Source organism: Sorex araneus, chromosome 6, assembly GCF_027595985.1.
Source record: "Sorex araneus isolate mSorAra2 chromosome 6, mSorAra2.pri, whole genome shotgun sequence".
Taxonomy (NCBI): Eukaryota; Metazoa; Chordata; class Mammalia; order Eulipotyphla; family Soricidae; genus Sorex; species Sorex araneus.
The window spans coordinates 86,131,311-86,148,594 of record NC_073307.1 but is presented as its reverse complement, the minus strand read 5'-3'; the positions used below and the strand labels follow the sequence as shown (position 1 = coordinate 86,148,594).

Sequence of the window (17,284 nt, the reverse complement as noted above, 5' to 3'; positions counted from 1 at the left end):
CGATGCTCAGGGGTTCCTCCTGGCTCTGCACTCAGGAATTATTCCTGGCAGTGCTAAGGGACCCTATGGGATGCCGGGGGAATCGAACCTGGGTCTGCTGCATGCAAGGCAAACACCCTCCCCACTGTGCTATCGCTCCGGCCCCTTGATTCAGTTTGGACTGTGCCATTTTATTAGCTTGCACCATTCACTCAAGCCATGCCTAGGTTATGCCTCTGCGTCACCTGTGAAATGGGTGTGAGATTTCACGCCGCCACCAAGGTGCCCAGCTGGAAGGGCCTGTCCAGGACCAGACCCAGCTAGACCAGGATGGTGAGTGGAAACAGGAGCCCAGAACTCCCTCCCTCGTCCCCAAACCCTTTGGGTGGTCTCCTGCCAGCCTTGAGTCTCTATACAGATGACCTGCCTGACTGGCATTGTCCCGCGAGCCCTTTCCAACAAAAGGGGTCTAGGATGGCTTGGGGGGCACCCGGTCTCCTTCCAATGCCACCTTTGCCCTTCACCCTCTAAAACCCGGAAGCCAGCATGGCTAGCCGCAAAGCTTCTGTCCCATTTTCTCTTGCTTGCCTTTCCCTCCACCCCCCACCCCACCCCCAGCCAAATGTTCTCTCCCAGAGAGAGAGAGATGCTCCCCGCCACTCGCCTCATTCCTGCCTCATAGTTGAAATGACAGTCACTCCCGGCTCCCCAGGGTGTGGGGCGGGTGATGGGGGGTCTGGGGAAACAGCCAGGCCCCAGTAGGTTAAAGTTACAGCCGGCCAGCGGGCAGGTGGGGAGGGTGGCTGGACTATAAAAGATAGGTCAAATCAAATCGAATCAACCCGGGGTGGGGGGGTTGGGTGGAGGGGGCCGGGCGGGGGGGGGGCCCGGAGCCAGGGAGCAGGCGGGCAAGCATGCGGCCGCCCCCCAGCCATGGTCCCGACCCCCCGCGGCGGCTCAGCCCCGGGTCTCTCCCTCCGCGCGTCCGACCCGAGTGCCCGGGGCGGGCTTTGGTTTCATGTCAGCAGCCTTCAACTGCCTTCCAAAAATAAGCCCCTGCCGCCATGCCGAGGGGAGGAAAACAAGAAGGGCGGTATTTTTAGGGCCATTAATTCTGACCACGTGCCTGCCCGGCGAGGTGTGGATGGTCCCCGGGTCCGCGGCTCTTCACCGCTATGTCCAGGAGGGCAGGACGGCGAGCTCGGGCCACGCTGCTGCTGCGGGCGCTCTTCTTCCTGGGCGTCCTCGCCGGCCTGGCGCGGCCCCTGCCCGCCGCCGCCCGTGCCAACGGCACGCAGCTGGGCTCCCGGGGCTGGAGCGCCCTGCTGTCCAGGTCCCGCGGGGGGCTGGCCGGGGGGCTGGCCGGCGTGAGCTGGGAGAGCGGCTACCTGCTGGGGCTCAAGCGACAGCGGAGGCTGTACTGCAACGTGGGCATCGGCTTCCACCTGCAGGTGGCCCCCGACGGCCGGATCAGCGGGACCCACGAGGAGAACCCCTACAGTGAGTGGCTGGGCGCTTGCGGCAGGCCCCCCGGGGGGCGGGGGGGAAGCTGGAGATGGAGGGGGGGTGTTGCATGGACCCCTGCCCTGCTCTGTGCCTAGAGCTGCAGCCCTGCGAGCCTGCAGAGGTCCGAGCATCCCAGGGCGTGCAGCCACCCTCACACAGAGCCCCGGAAGCATGCACTCGTGGGCCCAGCTGCAAGACCACCAAGAGGCCTTCAGACAGGATCGGGAGAAGGCATGAGGCCCCTGGGGCCCAATGAGCCACGTGCTGCTTTTTTCTCCTCCCCTTTTGCATCTTTCTGGAGCAATAGCACAGCGGGTAGTGAGTTTGCCTTGCATGCAGCCGACCCGGGTTCGATTCCTCCGTCCCTCTCGGAGAGCCCGGCAAGCTACCGAGAGGATCCCGCCCGCACCGTAGAACCTGGCAAGCTCCCCGTGGCGTATTTGATATGCCAAAAACAGTAACAACAAGTCTCACCATAGAGACGTTACTGGTGCCCACTCGAGCAAATCTATGAGCAATGGGATGACAGTGATACAGACAGTGCATCTTCCTGAGAAGGAAAGGCAAGTCCTTAACCGAACTTCCGGCTCAAGCCCACCCTTCTTCCTGTTTCAGCCAGGCCCCAGGTGGGACCCCAGGTCTTGTCCTGCATGGAGAGGGGTAGCTGCCTACTACCCCATCCAAGAAGGAAGGCGGGGGGGGGGGGCATTCTGCAGGGCAAGACGTCCCCCGTGTGCGGACACAAGGCTCACCAAACTGGCCTGAAGGAGTTATTTTCATCTTTGATTTGGGGGTGTTGGAGCCCCAGCTGGAGGTACTCAGGGATTACTCCTTGTCTCGTCGCTCAGGGCGCTCGGAGGAGTCCAGGATCGAACCCTGGGGCCTCCTGCGTGCAAAGCATGTGTTCCAGCTCACTGATCTATCTCTCCCACGCCCCCAGACTACAGAATACTTTTTAAAAATCACTGTCACTGTCATCCCGTTGCTCATCGATTTGTTCGAGCGGGCACCAGTAACGCCCCTCATATTCGTTTTCAATTTCATTGTAATGAATCCCCGTGAGACACAGTTACAGACTTACAAACTCGCGTGATTCCGCTTCCGTCCTACACTGCCCAAGTACCCATCCCTCCAGCCGCGCCCATTCTCCACCCCACCATGTTCCCAGTCTCCCTCCCGCTCAGAATTCATTGTCCTGGCCAAGGCTGGGACGTCACGCTCAGGTTGGTGGAAGGAAATGATAACTCATCCTTCGGGGGGGGGGCAGGCTGTGTGTGAAAGAGCCGAGGGGAAAGATCAGGGGTGGGGGGTCTGACTTCCCGGGAGTTGAGGGATGGGCCAGGAGGCTGTGAAGGCCTTTGGGATGGAAACCCCCACCCTGATGAGCACAAGCGTTGGGTAACCAGCCCCCCTCCCCCCTGCGTTTCTTTGGCCAGGCCTGCTGGAGATTTCCACAGTGGAGCGAGGCGTGGTGAGTCTTTTTGGGGTGAGAAGCGCTCTCTTCGTGGCCATGAGCAGCAGAGGAAGGCTGTACAGCACGGTGAGTCTGCGGCCAAGAAATGGTCTCTGGGCGGAGATGGCAGAGGGCGCCCCTGGCTTCACGGCCCGAACCCCCTCCCCCCACCCCCACCGGAACCTTTGGCACTGAACGCAGAGGGCCCTGGGGACCCCAGGAGCCCCCACATGTGGGCAGAAGTTTCTGTTTGAACCCCTGACCTGGAAGGGCCCGGAGCAGCAAGCCTGCCTGTCCAGTGAGGGTTTTGGTCTGCTGGGACCCACGCCTGGGGCAGCTCTGAGCACCTGCCCCCTGCCCCTCCACCCAACCCCGCACCCCTGTGTGGCACAGACAGGAGCCCCGCAACCTGCACCTTCATCAGGGTGTGGAAGTAGACCCGTGGGGCTTGGAATCTCGGATCGCAGAGGCTGGGGGGTACCAAGCCGCCCCGCCCCCCCACTTCCCTCTGCTCCCCGTCATGGAGGAATCCCGGGGGGGTGGCAGACACTAGTGTGTGGGTTAGCCCAGCCCACGTGGGGGCACCTTTACCCACCAGCCCCCCTCCTGCAGCCTCAGGCTCACTTGTTTCCGGGGTCTCCCAGCCCAGGTCTGACTTCTTCCCAGATAAGGACTGCGGCACGGACGCCCCTTGGTGGGAAATTGGCTCAAAAGGCCACGCTCTGGGCCATGTTGAGAACAGCAGGGCTACTGATGGGGCCGGCGCCCCTTGGTCTCCCTCGGGGTCAGGGAGTGAGCAGAGAGCCCTGGGCACTGTTCCAGCCTCTCCCTGTAAGACCTGCCTTGGGGGGGTGGCAGAGCCATAGGAAAGTAGTAGGTGGTAGGTGGGGCGTTTGCTTTGTACGCGGCTAACCTGGGTTTGATCCCCGGCATCCCAATTGGTCCCCCAAGCACCACCAGGAGTAATTCCTGAGTGCAGAGTAAGCCCTGAGTATCATCAGGTGTGACCCCCTCCAAAAAAAGAGACCTAAGTCAGAGCACCTCCTGGGGGCTGGAGCAATAGCACAGCGGGGAGGGCATTTGCCTTGCACGCAGCCAACCCGGGTTCGATTCCCAGCATCCCATAGGGTCCCTGAGCACCTCCAGGAGTAATTCCTGAGTGCAGAGCCAGGAGTAACCCCTGTGCATCACCGGGTGTGACCCAAAAAGCAAAAAAAAAAAAAAAGAAAGAAAAGAAAGAGCACCTCCTGAGACAGGCAGGAGACAACTCAGTGCTTACGGTACTTGCCTTGCATGTGGTCAAGCCCGGTTTTACCGTCAGTACCACAAAGGACACCCCCCCCCCCTGCCAAGAGCACCATCCAGTAGTAATCCCTGAGCACAGAGGCAGGAGTGATCCCTGAGCACCACCAGGGATGGCCCCCAAACTGTAAAATAAAAATACATTCGTGACTGAAGCAAGCAGGTCTTCGTAAAGAGGCTGGAGGGGAGATGGGGCAGGGCTGGAATCGAGCCTGGCCCCCTGTGCACCCCGAGTTTACGTTCTTGCAGGCCCCTTTTGCACACGAGTGGCTTGATGCCTTAAGGACTCATGGAGCCCTTTGCCATGGAGGAGAGAGACCCCAGGTACCTCCAGGGTAGGCGGCAGGGGGAGAATGCACCAAGGGCCTCCAGGGGTCCTGAAAAGATGGGGCCAGGGGCTGGAGCGATAGCACAGTGGGGAGGGCGTTTGCCTTGCCTGTGGCCAACCTGGGTTCGATTCCCAGCATCCCATAGGGTCCCCCGAGCACCTCCAGGGGTAATTCCTGAGTGCAGAGCCAGGAGGAACCCCTGTGCATTGCTGGGTGGGACCCAAAAAGCAAAAAGAAAAAAAAAGGATGGGGCGAGGGCTTCAGTGCTGGGCAGCTGTCCCGAGTGTCCACGGAGCGCAAGAGGGAGCCCATGGGCTGTGCGCCCCTCTTTTCTTCTCTGAGCTCTGAGTCTGGCAAGTGTTGTCAGCCTGTCACTATCTCCCCCTGCCCCTCCCCCCACCCACCACAAGTCTAACCTAGGGGCAGTTGGGGCTGGTGCGGAGGGGGTGGCTGTTGCCTCAAGAGAAATGGTGTGAAGGGAACTACCCCCGCCCCCAGTGTATTCAGGCTAGGGTAGGGGATTCCCTTGGCAATTGCCTTTTGTATTTATTGATTTTGGTTTTGCCCCCCCCCCCCAGCCATTGCTCAGGGCTTACTCCTAGCTCTGCACTCAGGGACCACTCCTGGTGGTGCTTGGGGACCCTCTGGGGGTGCCGGGGATGGAGCCCGGCTCAGCCACATGCAAGGCGAGAGCCCCGCATGGCACCGTCTCTCCATTGCCCGTTATCGATTGTCCATTTAGGCAAGGGCACAGGTCCCAAGGGGCAGTGGAGGAAGGAGACGAGGTGGTCAGGAAACGGGTGGTGGGCGGCAGACAACAGCACCCAGCCGGGGCAAAGCTGGTGGCTGAGCCCTCTCTCCCCACGCTACTCCCCAGGAGGGGAGCCTACACACGCACACACACACGGGCACGCACACACACGGGCGCGCACGCACACACGCACACACGCACACGCACACACACACATGCACACACATGCACACATACACACACATGCACACACATGCACACAGACACGCACGCACACACACACATGCACACACACGCACGCACGCACACGCACACATGCACACATACACGCACACACACATGCACACACACGCACGCACACACACACGGGCGCGCACACACACATGCACACACACGCACACGCACACGGGCGCACACACACATGCACACACACGCACACGCACACACACACGGGCGCACACACACACACACACACACGCACACGCACACACACACGGGCGCGCACACACACACGCACACACGCACACGCACACACACGGGCGCGCACACACACACGCACACACATGCACACACATGCACACACACATGCACACACACACGCACACACACGCGTGTGCACGCATACACACACACACACACCCTAGGAGAGGTACTCTGTGGCGGGCAGGGGAGGGTGGATCTCCTCTCAGGCAGCCTGCTGGGTGACTCCTGCAGCTGGTCAGCCCCTCTGTCCCCTTTTGAGACCCCTTGCTTTCAGGGGGCAGCTCCCAGAGCAGGAGCGATTAATACAACACATAAGGCACTTGCCTTGCACATGGCCAACCCGGGTTCGATCCCCAGCACCCTATATAATTCCCCGAGGCCACCAAGAGTGATCCCTCAGCACTACCCATGTGTCCCCCCCAAAAAAAAACAGGTAGGGGGCAGCCCAGTGAGGGCACAGGGGAGCCCCCTGGCAGCGAGTGCCTGAGCTTTCTCCATTCCTTTCCCTTTCTGAGCACTTTGTCCTGAGCATCCATTTCTCTGCTTCCTAGATTTCAAAAGGAAAGGGGGCCTAACATGTGCCCCCCACCCAGCAACCCCCGAGTTTCCTCTTCTCTGGGGAAATAGGCAGGAAACAGGGGCCCCGAGAGATAGTACAGAGGAAGAGTGTTTACTCTGCGTGCAGCTGACCCGGGGTCGATTCCCGGCATCCCATATCTCCTGAACCCCGCCTGAGCATCCCTGAGCACAGAGCCAGGAGTGAGCCCTGAGTACAGCTGGCTGAAGCCCCCCCAAACAGACCAACCAAAAGATACCCCAAAACATCACTCGTTCATAAAAGTAGCACACAGAGGGCTCTGCCTTGCAGGCATCCGTCCAGAGTGACCTGCCAGTGCTCTGTCCTCTAGGGCCTGGTCAGCACCCTGGCCTCCTGGCGCTGCAGCCTCCAGAGCCCAGAATCATGCACACTGGTGAGCACTGTGCTCGGGGATAACTCACATCATCCCTTTTGCCAAGTAAAGGGGTGTCAGGATTCCAAGTCTCAGTTTGCATCTCATCCCCCCCAGTGCACCGAAGGCCCTGAGCCCTAGAAACTCCCGGGAAGTTTAAAAATATATAGACACTGGGCTGGAGCAATAGCACAGGAGGTAGGGCATTTGACTTGCACGCGGCTGACCCGGGTTCAATTCCCAGCATCCCATAGGGTCCCCTAAGCACCACCAGGAGTGATTCCTGAGTGCAGAGCCAGGAGTAAAGTAACCCCTGTGCATTGCCGGTGTGACCTCATATATACATATAGATAGATAGATAGATAGATAGATAGATAGATAGATAGATAGATAGAGAAGAGAGAGAGAGAGAGAGAGAGAGAGAGAGAGAAAGAGAGAGAGAGAGAGAGAGACTGATTTCCAGACCCGGTCCCACTGCAGAAGGATCTCTAAGGAATGTTCCGGAAACCCAGATGTTGCACAAATTGCCAATAGTGTGTGGGTTCACATGTTCTCTCCCCGGTCCTGTATCTGAGAAAGGTGAGAGCAGATCTCATGATCCGCCCCGTGTTTCACAGGCCGTGGGGGCCGCTGCCCCCCTGGTCGGCACCCCAAGGAGCCCTTTGCAAGCAACCTCCCTTCTGGGAGCATCCCAGTCTCTCCTACCTGAGAGCGGGGCCCCGGGGTTCCAGGCCATCTCCTGCCTCAGGCGTGCACAGAGGCCCCGAAGGGAAGTGCCCCTGGGTTGCAGATGGGCCAGGCCCAGGCTTCCGCCCCACCCCCCCTCTCCTCCACTGCCCCTTGCTTTGGGCAAAGCCGCTGCCTTCCAAGCTCACACCTTGGCTCAGTCAGGCAGAAATGAGTGAATTCTGATCTCCTTGAATCCTTTTAAAGTTAAACATACACAAACACACACACACATGCACACACATACATGCGCACACATGCACATGCATGCATGTACACACATGCTCACACATGCACACACATACATATACATGCGTGCACATGCACACATACATGCACAAACATGCACACATATGCATGCATGTACACACATGCTCGCACATATACACATGCACACGCATACATGCACAATACACATATGCATATACACACATGCTCACACATATACACATGCTCACACATATACACATGCACACATACATATACATACATGCACATGCACACATACACATATGCATATATACACACATGCTCACACACATGCACGCGAATGCACACATACGCATGCGTACTTACACACACATGCACGCACATGCACACGCACTATCTGATCTTAGCTCCTTTTAGGATCCTGGGAGAAAAAGACAAAGAGGCAAATTGCTCCCAGGGAGTTGGTTGTGTTTGCAGCCCTTACAGATGTTTGTGGTAATCGTGTCTCTGGCCTGTAGCTGGGGGATGAATCTGTGAATAACACGGTGACATATGCTCGCCCGGCACAGGCCTGGCGTGATGGCGTGACTCCTGCAGGGGCCCCGTAGCGGGAGGGACAGCCGACTTCTCCCCTGGCTCACTGAGGGGCTCAGGGCTGGCAGCACAGGCCCAGGGCAGGAAGGACGCGGCTGCCGACAGAACCCCCAGGACTCTGTGCTCCTGCCTGCAAGAAGCACATCTCACACCTGGCCAAAGGGCTCAGCTCCGTGCTTGGGAAAGCCGGGTCGACTAGACAGACCGTGGCAGGGTGTGGGGCTGCCGTTTCTCCCTTGCAGCAAAGGACAGAGAAACCGAGTCAGGGCCAGCAGGAGGACAGGCCTTGGGTTCCCTATCTCGTCTCAATGCCCAGCCCCTGCCTCCAGCGTGCAAACACACACAAAGGCGGCCACAAAGACGTAGGCCCGGAGAGAGAGCCCAACACGCGGGATGCTTGCCTGGAACACAGCCCACCCAGGTCCGACCCCCCGGCAGCCCGAGGGGTCCCCTGAGAACCCCCAGGAGTGATTCCTGAGAGCAGAGCCTACAGTGGCCCCCCGAGCACTCCCAGGGATGACCCCAAACCCAAAAATACAGAAATGACTAAAATAAAGGGAGCGCGTGGCAGGGCCGAGAGCTGGTTCAGCACAGAAGGCTCTTGCCTCGTATGTGGCTGCCCCAGGCTGGACCCCCCCGGCACCACGTCTGCCCTCCCTGGGCCCATCAGGAGTGACCCCTGATTGCAGAGGCAGAGGCAGCAGTGAGCCCTGGTCACAGCTGGCGTGACTCAGTGCGGGTCTGGAAATCAGTCTCTCTCTCTCTCTCTCTCTCTCTCTCTCTCTCTCTCTCTCTCTCTCTCTCTCTCTCTCTCTCTCTCCATATAGGGATGTATAAAATTGAGGAAAAACAATTTTACTTATTTACTGAGGGGTCACCTGCAGCTGTGCTCTGGGGGACCCTGTGTAGTGTTGGGGATCAGACGGGGGTCAGCCACGTGCAAGGCAAGCACCATCCCCCCTATTCTGTCTTGCAGATAGGTGTCCGTAGTCTCTCCAGCTGGGAAGGAGGAAGCTTAAAGTGAAAAAAAAATCTGTCACTGTCATCCCATTGCTCATCGATTTGCTCGAGCTTGCCAGGCTCTGCCATGCGGGTGGGATACTCTCGGTAGCTTGCTGGGCTCTCCGAGAGGGGCGGAGGAATCGAACTCTGGTCAACCGCATGAAAGGCGAACACCCTATCGCTGTGCTATCGCTCCAGCCCAGGAAGTGAAAGTAAAAAAAAAGTGAAAAAAATACAAAAAAAAATACAAACTCTGTCCATTGAGTCCCCTTGCACAGGCCCTTCTGCCAAGGGAGAGCTGCGTGCGTTTGAGAGGGTTCGGCTCGGGTCTGGTCAGACCTGCCCGGACATGGAAGACGTTGGCTGCACCCCGGGCTGGAGGCCCAGGAAACGTGATCTGGTGGAATTATTTTCATTTGTTCAAGTAATAATATATGGTGGCTCCTTTTATTAACACAGCGTGCACTTGGCCTGAGTGCTTTTCTCACCAGCGCAGAGGCGCCAACATTCCTGAGCTGTGAGGACACCAGGCCCAGGAAAGTGGGCCGTGCCGGGGGGACGGGTCTTGCTCCCAGCTGGTGCTGTGATCTGGCTTCAGGAAACCCCACCAGCCCCGAGCAGCTGCAGCATCAAAGAATTGTGGGGGGGGGGAAACTGTCTTGGCCTCCTGCCACAGGTCTGGCAGCCACCTGAGCCCCCCAGATGGGGTGAGGGGAGTTGGGGTGGAGGGTTGGAGCTGCGGAATGGCCTAGGCTTGGAGGAGGTGAGAAAGGGGCTTTGGAAGCACGCTCCGTGCATTTCTCTTCCCTTTTGGGTTTTGTGCAGAATTTGAGGGGAAGACGAGCTTAGAGGGGCTCAGGGAGAGGGAAGGGATAGGATGGAAAGAGACAAAAATAGGAGTCACAAAAAAAAGCGGGGAGGGAGTTGAAGAATAAAAAGCTCAAGAGCATTTGAGGGGCCTGGAGTGATAGCATAGCAGGGAGGGTGTTTGTCTTGCACGCAGCCAACCCGGGTTCGATTCCCAGCATCCCATAGGGTCCCCCGAGCACCACTAAGGGTAATTCTTGAGTGCATGAGCCAGGAGTGACACTGTGCATCGCCGGGTGTGACCCAAAATGCAAAAAAAAAAAAATTTTTTAAAGAGCAGTTGGGATCACAGCGGGGCTAGTAAGGCCTCTATGTGGCCGGCCCGGGCTTGAGCCCAGCACCACCGGGAGTGAATCCTGAGCACAGAACCAAGAGAAAACCCTGAACACCAGCGGGTGTGGCCCCAAATGCTCTCCCTGCACCAATAAAATCAGCAAAACGCAAAGAGCAGGGAAGAAGGAAGGTGTCTCCAGCCACCCAGGTTCACACTTCAGCAAGGTTGTAAGAGACACAAATTCTGCCAGACCGAGAAGGCTGAAGCACAGCTCAGAGAATTCCTCTCCTGACAGTCTCTCAGGTCTTGGGCCAGAGAGACAGTACAGCAGGTAGGACGTTCGCCTTGCATGCCACTGACCTGGGTTCGATTCCCAGCACCCCTTACAGTTCCCCAAACACCGCCAAGAGTGATCCCTGAGTGCAGAGCCAGAGGTAAGCCCTGAGCATCACCGGGTATAGCCTCAAATCAAAAACAAATCTCCGCTCTTCTCCCAATGCCTCTCTCCCCCCCTTACCCCAAGATTTGATTTCCTTGCTAGAGTTTTCCAGCAATATACAAGACCCCTCCCTTTGTCCCCATCCAAAGAGGGGGATTTCTCCGGGCAGAGTTAGAATGGGGACAAGTCAGGACTGGATTTAGTCCATGACCAGAAGGAGGCAAGCATCAATTTTCTTTTCTGGAGGAAGGGGATCCACCCACCACACCTAGTGGTGCTCTGGGAGACCAGGGGGTGTTAGAGATCTAACCCAGGGTTCCTGAGGCCTCCTTCACACCCCCCATCTCAGCATGAGACCACCCAATTTCTTTTTTTAAAATTTTTAAATTTTATTTTCATAAAGTTGTTCACAATAATTAATTCAATATTTCAACACCAATCCCACCACCGTTTCACCTTCCCACCACCATTAACTTGAAGTTTCCCTCAAGCCTGCCCCACAGGCAGACGTTAGATGACGCATTTTGAATTGCTTGTTAAGAATAGCATAAGATGTTTGTAAGGGTCTATCTCACAATGATTCAACAAAAAAAGCAAAAAAAAAATAGTATGAAATATCCTGCGGCTACTTTTGTGGCCGCACACTCCAGGGGTTGCAAATATTTAAATTTACATGATTACACATGCAAATTTTCAAAATATTTAAATTTATTTAAATATTTACATATTTAGGTATTTAAATTAAAATGTTTTTTCTTTTTTATTAAATTAAAATTTTTAATAATTTTTTTTATTTGTCAGGGGGGTCCAGAGCCATCCCTGCAGCAAGCTGCTCAGTTCTGAGATTCATTTGTGTCTCTGGATCATGGTCGTTAATGCACTTAAATGCCACCCGGAGGCACTTTGTGGGCGTGACAGCCAGGACCTTGGAAGGGTGGGGAGATGGGAAGGGAAGGCCCAGTCCCAACCCCATGAGGCCTCCCGTTTCCAGTCACTGGTTCCACACACCTGGGTTTTTCAGGATCGAACCTTCGTGCACACATGCATGTAACATTTAGTCTCTTGCGTGGGGGTCCCAAGGACAAGCCTGTGAGGATCAGCTGTGAGCCCACCCCATTTCTGATGCCAATATTCCCCCGACTTCATGGTTTGTCTTCTACCCTAAATTCCCTTCCCGTGTTCAGTCATCGACTTCTATGAGTAGGAAATATAGAGGCATGAGAAGTCGCCCTGGAGAGGAAGTCTCCCTCAGGGTGGCCCGACCCCCCACACCGTAGCACCCAAGGGGGCGGGTGCTGCTGCATGCATGTGTGCACGAAGGTTTGAGCGTGAACTCTGACAAACAGAAGTGCCCAGTGCACACCCCGGGGAACCTTGCTTCTTCCCTTTGTGTATCTTTGTGGTTGATGTTGTTGTTTTAGTCTTGGGAGCACTACGAGTGCCCTACGAGTCAGTGCACGGTGAGGCTCCTTACTGCCTCGCGGTTGGTTGTTTCCATCCGGGGGTCCACTAAGGCTGGGCTCACCACTCCCGCCTTCCCCTGGTCTTTTGGGAGGCCGTACCTGGTGCTGATCAGAGGCTATTCCCAGCTTTGTGGTCGGGAGTGACCCCTAGCAGTGCTCGGAGCCCCTATATGGTGTTAGGGGTCGAACCAGGGTGAATCACATGCAAGACTAGCAACTTACTGGGGGCTGCAGCAATAGTACAGCAGGGAGGGCGTTTGCCTTGCACGCGGCCGACCCAGGTTCAATTCCCAGCATCCCATATGGTCCCCTGAGCACCGCCAATAGTAACTCCTGAGTGCAAAGACAAGAGGAATCCCTGAACATCACCAGGTGTGACCCAAAGAGCCAAAAAACAAACAAAACAAAGACTAGAAACTTACTTTTGATCTTTCTCCTGTCCTGTCTGCCATCTTTGGCCATCACCATTAGGAATAACTGACCAGTTTGGGGGCAGGAGCCATAGTACAGCTGGTAGAGCATTTGCCTTGCATGCTCCCAACGTGGGTTCCTATCTAACCTCCTGAGCACTTCCAGGGGTAATTCTTGAGTACAGAGCTAGGAATAACCCATGAGTGTTGCCAGGCGTGGCCCAAAAACAAAACAAAAGGATATAGCCCCTTGGTCCACTTGTGGGAAGACACTAATGGGTGATCAATTCTACACATGGAATCACTACTCAAAGCTGCATTAATTTCTACACACACACACACACACACACGCACGCACGCACACACACCATAGGTGTTGTAGAACTCTTTTTACAGGTTATAACAGTACATACACCATCGCACATTAAACAAGAAGTCCTAATTTCCTTTCCCTCCCAGTAAACTGTCATGGCTAGGGAAATATTACAATGGAATAAGCACGTGCTTTGCATGCTGGCGGCCAGGGTTCAAACCCCAGCAACACAAAATCTCCCACATACTGTGGAGCGGGACCCCTGAGCATAGGAAGTAGCTCTCAAACATTGCCCCATGTGTGGCCCCCCCCGCCAAAATTCCTTTTTTCCCCTCATTGTGATTTAATTATTAAAAATGGTACCTCAGAGTGATCATTTACATTTCTTTTTATACTTTTTATACTTATATACTATTTCACTTCATGGGACTTGTCTATTAAATAGACATAGTTCGTTTTTTTTTTCTGTGAGCTCAGGCTATTGAATATAGTAGGAAAATGTATTTCCTGATATGTATACACTGTAAATATTTTTTTATCGGATTTGTTACTTACATCTCTAATTTTTCCAGGTCTCAGTTAAAAAAAGATGTAAGTTTTGTTTTTTTAGAGGTAGTATGTTGAGTCCCCAATTCTACTCTTTTTTGTTTGTTTGTTTTTGGGTCACACCCGGCGATGCACAGGGGTTACTCCTGGCTCTGCACTCAGGAATTACTCCTGGTGGTGCTCAGGGGACCCTATGGGATGCTGGGATTTGAACCCGGGGCAGCTGCGTGCAAGGCAAACACCCTACCCGCTGTGCTATCGCTCCAGCCCCCCAATTCTACTCTTACAATTCCTATTTTTTTCCATTCTGCTTAGAAAGATCTTCCTGACTCTGAGGTTATTGTTTTAAAAATTCTGGACTTTTAAGGCTCTTTGGTATTACATTTAAATCTTTGCTTCTTTAGTGATGATGAAGTCAGACTTCATATTATTTGTCTGAAGAAAACAAATCAGTTGTCCCAATACCTTATATTCTCCAATACTTTATTTTTTTATTTGCTTGTTTGTTTGTTTCAGTGCCTCACTTGGTGATACTCAGGGCTGACTCCTGGCTCTGTGCTCAGAGGTCACTCCTGGTGGTGCTCAGGGGCCACATGTCGTGCTGAGAATCAAACCAGGGTCAGCCAGCCTGGTACTATCTCCCCAGCTCCTCTCCAGTGACTTTTCAAATGCCACTTTTGATCTATATTTCTTTCAGGTCCTCTTTGATTTTATATGCCCACTTCAGAACCGGAATTTTGGTCTTCCAGCGAGGAAGGCTGTCCCAAGGGCCCCATTAGCTCAGCTCTCAGTTGGAGCATCTCTCCCACGCTGTTGCCTTTGGGTCATTTGTGACTCCTTTACTGCACATCCTCATAGCCCACATGTGAAGGGGCCATTCCACATCTGTCCTTCTAAGTAACTCCACTCCACAATTCCTTCTAGCTCCTGCCACCTAATGGCAACTGGCTTGACTTTTATCTTTTCCTTACAGTTACATCACATTCCATTGCATATCTATGCCACTTCTTTCTTGGGGGGAGAGGGCACATCCAGCAGGGCTCGGGGCTTACTACTAGCACCTCTGCACTCAGGATTGCTCCTGGTGGGGCCCGGGGGGCCAGATGGGGTGCTGGGCTTGAATCCAGGTCAGCTACATGCAAGACAGATGCCCAATTTGCTGTACTATCGCTCTGGCCTCGTCACAACTTTTTTTAAAAAATTTTTTTAAATTGAATTACTGTGAGATAGAACCTTACAAAGCTGTTCATGATTAGATCTCAGTCATACAGTTTTCCAGCACCTATCCCTCCACCAGGGTACATTTCCCAGCACCTGTGTCCCCAGTTCCCACCAGTGTCCCCCATTTCCCTCCCATCACCCCACCCCCACCCTCTAGCCTACCTCTATGGCAGACACTTTTCTTCTCTATCTCTCTCCCTCTCTCTCTCTCTCTCTCTCTCTCTCTCTCTCTCTCTCTCTCTCTCTCTCTCTCTCTCTCTCTTTCTCTCTCCCTCCCTCTCTCCTGCCTGACACAACTTCTTTAATCCATTCCTTCAAAGTTGGGCATTTGACTGGTTTGCACATCCTCATTCTTATACTAAAGTGCCACAACGTAGAAAGGCAAGAAAGGATACACGAGACAAGCCAGCTCAGAAAAAAAAAAAAAGATTATCAGCGATGACCCTGAACAACTCTGGGTCACTAAGCGTGAGAACCTCATAACAAGTAGAGGAATTCCTGGACTCGCAGAGTCTTCCGAGATTGATTCAAGACGTAAAAGAAAACCAGAACAGAAAATCGGGGAAATCTGACCAATGGCCTCCGTCGCCAGGCAAAGGTCAGGCATGGCTCCCTGCGTATTCTTTCTGTTTGGGTGCAGCTCCCTCTATTTATTTGTTTGTTTTATTAAGTCGCTGTGATTTACAGAGTTATTCATAGTGGAGTTGCAGGTATACGATGTTCCAGCCCCAGTCCCACCACCAGTGTTGTCTTTCATGCACCAACTGTCCCCAGATTCCCACACTCTAAAATGTCAAAGAGGCGAGGAGGGGTGGGGGAGGGGTGGGGGAGGGGAGGGGGAGGGGAGGGGGAGGGGCGGGGGGAGGGCAGTCACATCTTCTTTTTTTTTTTTTTTGCTTTTTTGGGACACACCCAGCGATGCTCAGGGGTTACTCCTGGCTTTGCACTCAGGAATTACTCCTGGCGGTGCTTGGGGGACCCTATGACATGCCGGGGATCGAACCCGGGTCGGCCGTGTGCAAGGCAAACATCCTCCCCGTTGTGCTATCGCTCTGGCCCCACATCTTCTTTTTAAGGCTAGATCCAGCTCTCGAGGGGCTCCCACCCCCCCATTCTCTCTCTCTCTCTGGACCCCTTCCCCAACTCCCCCCCCACTTCCAGCTAGAGACACAGGAGCACTTCCTGCGGGGGCCCCTGAGAGGTGGGACCGGGCAGCCTTGGGCAGGAAGGAATCCTTTTTCTAGGAATGAAGCAGGACTCAGGTGATTTATGGGGAACGAACGTGTTGATGGGCGGCAGGATGTTGGCCGAACAGGTGGTCTGCAGGCGCCTCTACCAAATTAGCTCCCCAGGGGGCGATCTGTCACAGCCCCAGACTCCCCGGCACCACCTGTCACCCTGTCCTTTTGCCCCCTCCACCCCACCCCAAAGCTCCCCCTGCACACTGTCCTCTCACTTTGCAGGGGGGAACTCTGGGATTCTAGCACCCAGCGGGCGCCCCCTGGGCTCAGGGTCCAAGCAGAGAGCGGGGTTTTCCCCAAAGGGATGGAAACATCTGGAGCACAGACAGAGCCAGCCCCCGGCTCCCGCAGACGACATTCAGAAGAGAACCTTGACGCCCCCCGCACCCTGATTCCTAGCTCCCCATCACGCAGACTGCAGGCCAGAGAACCAAGGCAAAGTGGGGGGGAGGGGAGGGAAGCTGCCCAAGTCACAGAGCCAGAAGGAGCAGGATTCACCGAGTGCCACCGCAACTCCCAGCATCCCTCCACCCCGCTCAGGGCCCTCCTCTCTCGTCCTCTCTCGGGCAGGGGTCGAGTCAAATCCCCAGCTCAGTGGGCAGCGCTTGGAGCCCGGAAGGTCCATTCCAGCCCACGTGGCAGATTATCTCCCCCCTTTTCCCCAGCCCCCCACCCCTGCGCCTGGCTTTGGCGGGAATCACAAGAGCGGGTGCTGGGCAGATTGCTCCCTAGGGCTGGGAAGGGCTGGGTAGAGCAACATCCCCGCCACGCGCCCGCCCTAACTCTCCGTCTCCCCCGCTCACAGCCCAGCTTCCAGGAGGAATGCAAGTTCCGAGAGACGCTGCTGCCCAACAACTACAACGCCTATGAGTCCGACCTGCACCGGGGGGCCTACATCGCGCTCAGCAAATACGGACGCGTCAAGCGCGGCAGCAAGGTGTCGGCGGCCATGACGGTCACTCACTTCCTCCCCAGGATATAAGGGGTTCCCCTCCCCCCAAAACACACACACTCACACAGAGAGAGAAGACTGGCCGGTGGGAAGCCATGTGCTCGTCGTCGTCTTGGAATGTTGCACACGTGGCACGTCCCCTTCTCTCTCCCTTTCACACACACACACACACACACACACACACACACACACACATGTGCGAACCCTGGAAGCCAGTGTCCATTGTTCCTGGCGGGGGGGAGACCTGCAGGGCCCCCCCCTCAGCCACTGGAC

General features: G+C 55.3%; 1 protein-coding gene across 1 annotated transcript; it reads left to right on the top strand.

Moving 5' to 3' along the window:
- The first annotated feature begins 1,145 nt into the window (after positions 1-1,145).
- On the top strand, positions 1,146-17,041 carry FGF6 (fibroblast growth factor 6). Its single transcript, XM_004610443.3, has 3 exons — positions 1,146-1,479; positions 2,922-3,025; positions 16,865-17,041. The coding sequence occupies exons 1-3, from the start codon at positions 1,155-1,157 to the stop codon at positions 17,039-17,041; spliced, it is 606 nt and encodes a 201-aa protein (XP_004610500.1). The 5' UTR covers positions 1,146-1,154.
- The last annotated feature ends 243 nt before the right edge of the window (positions 17,042-17,284 follow it).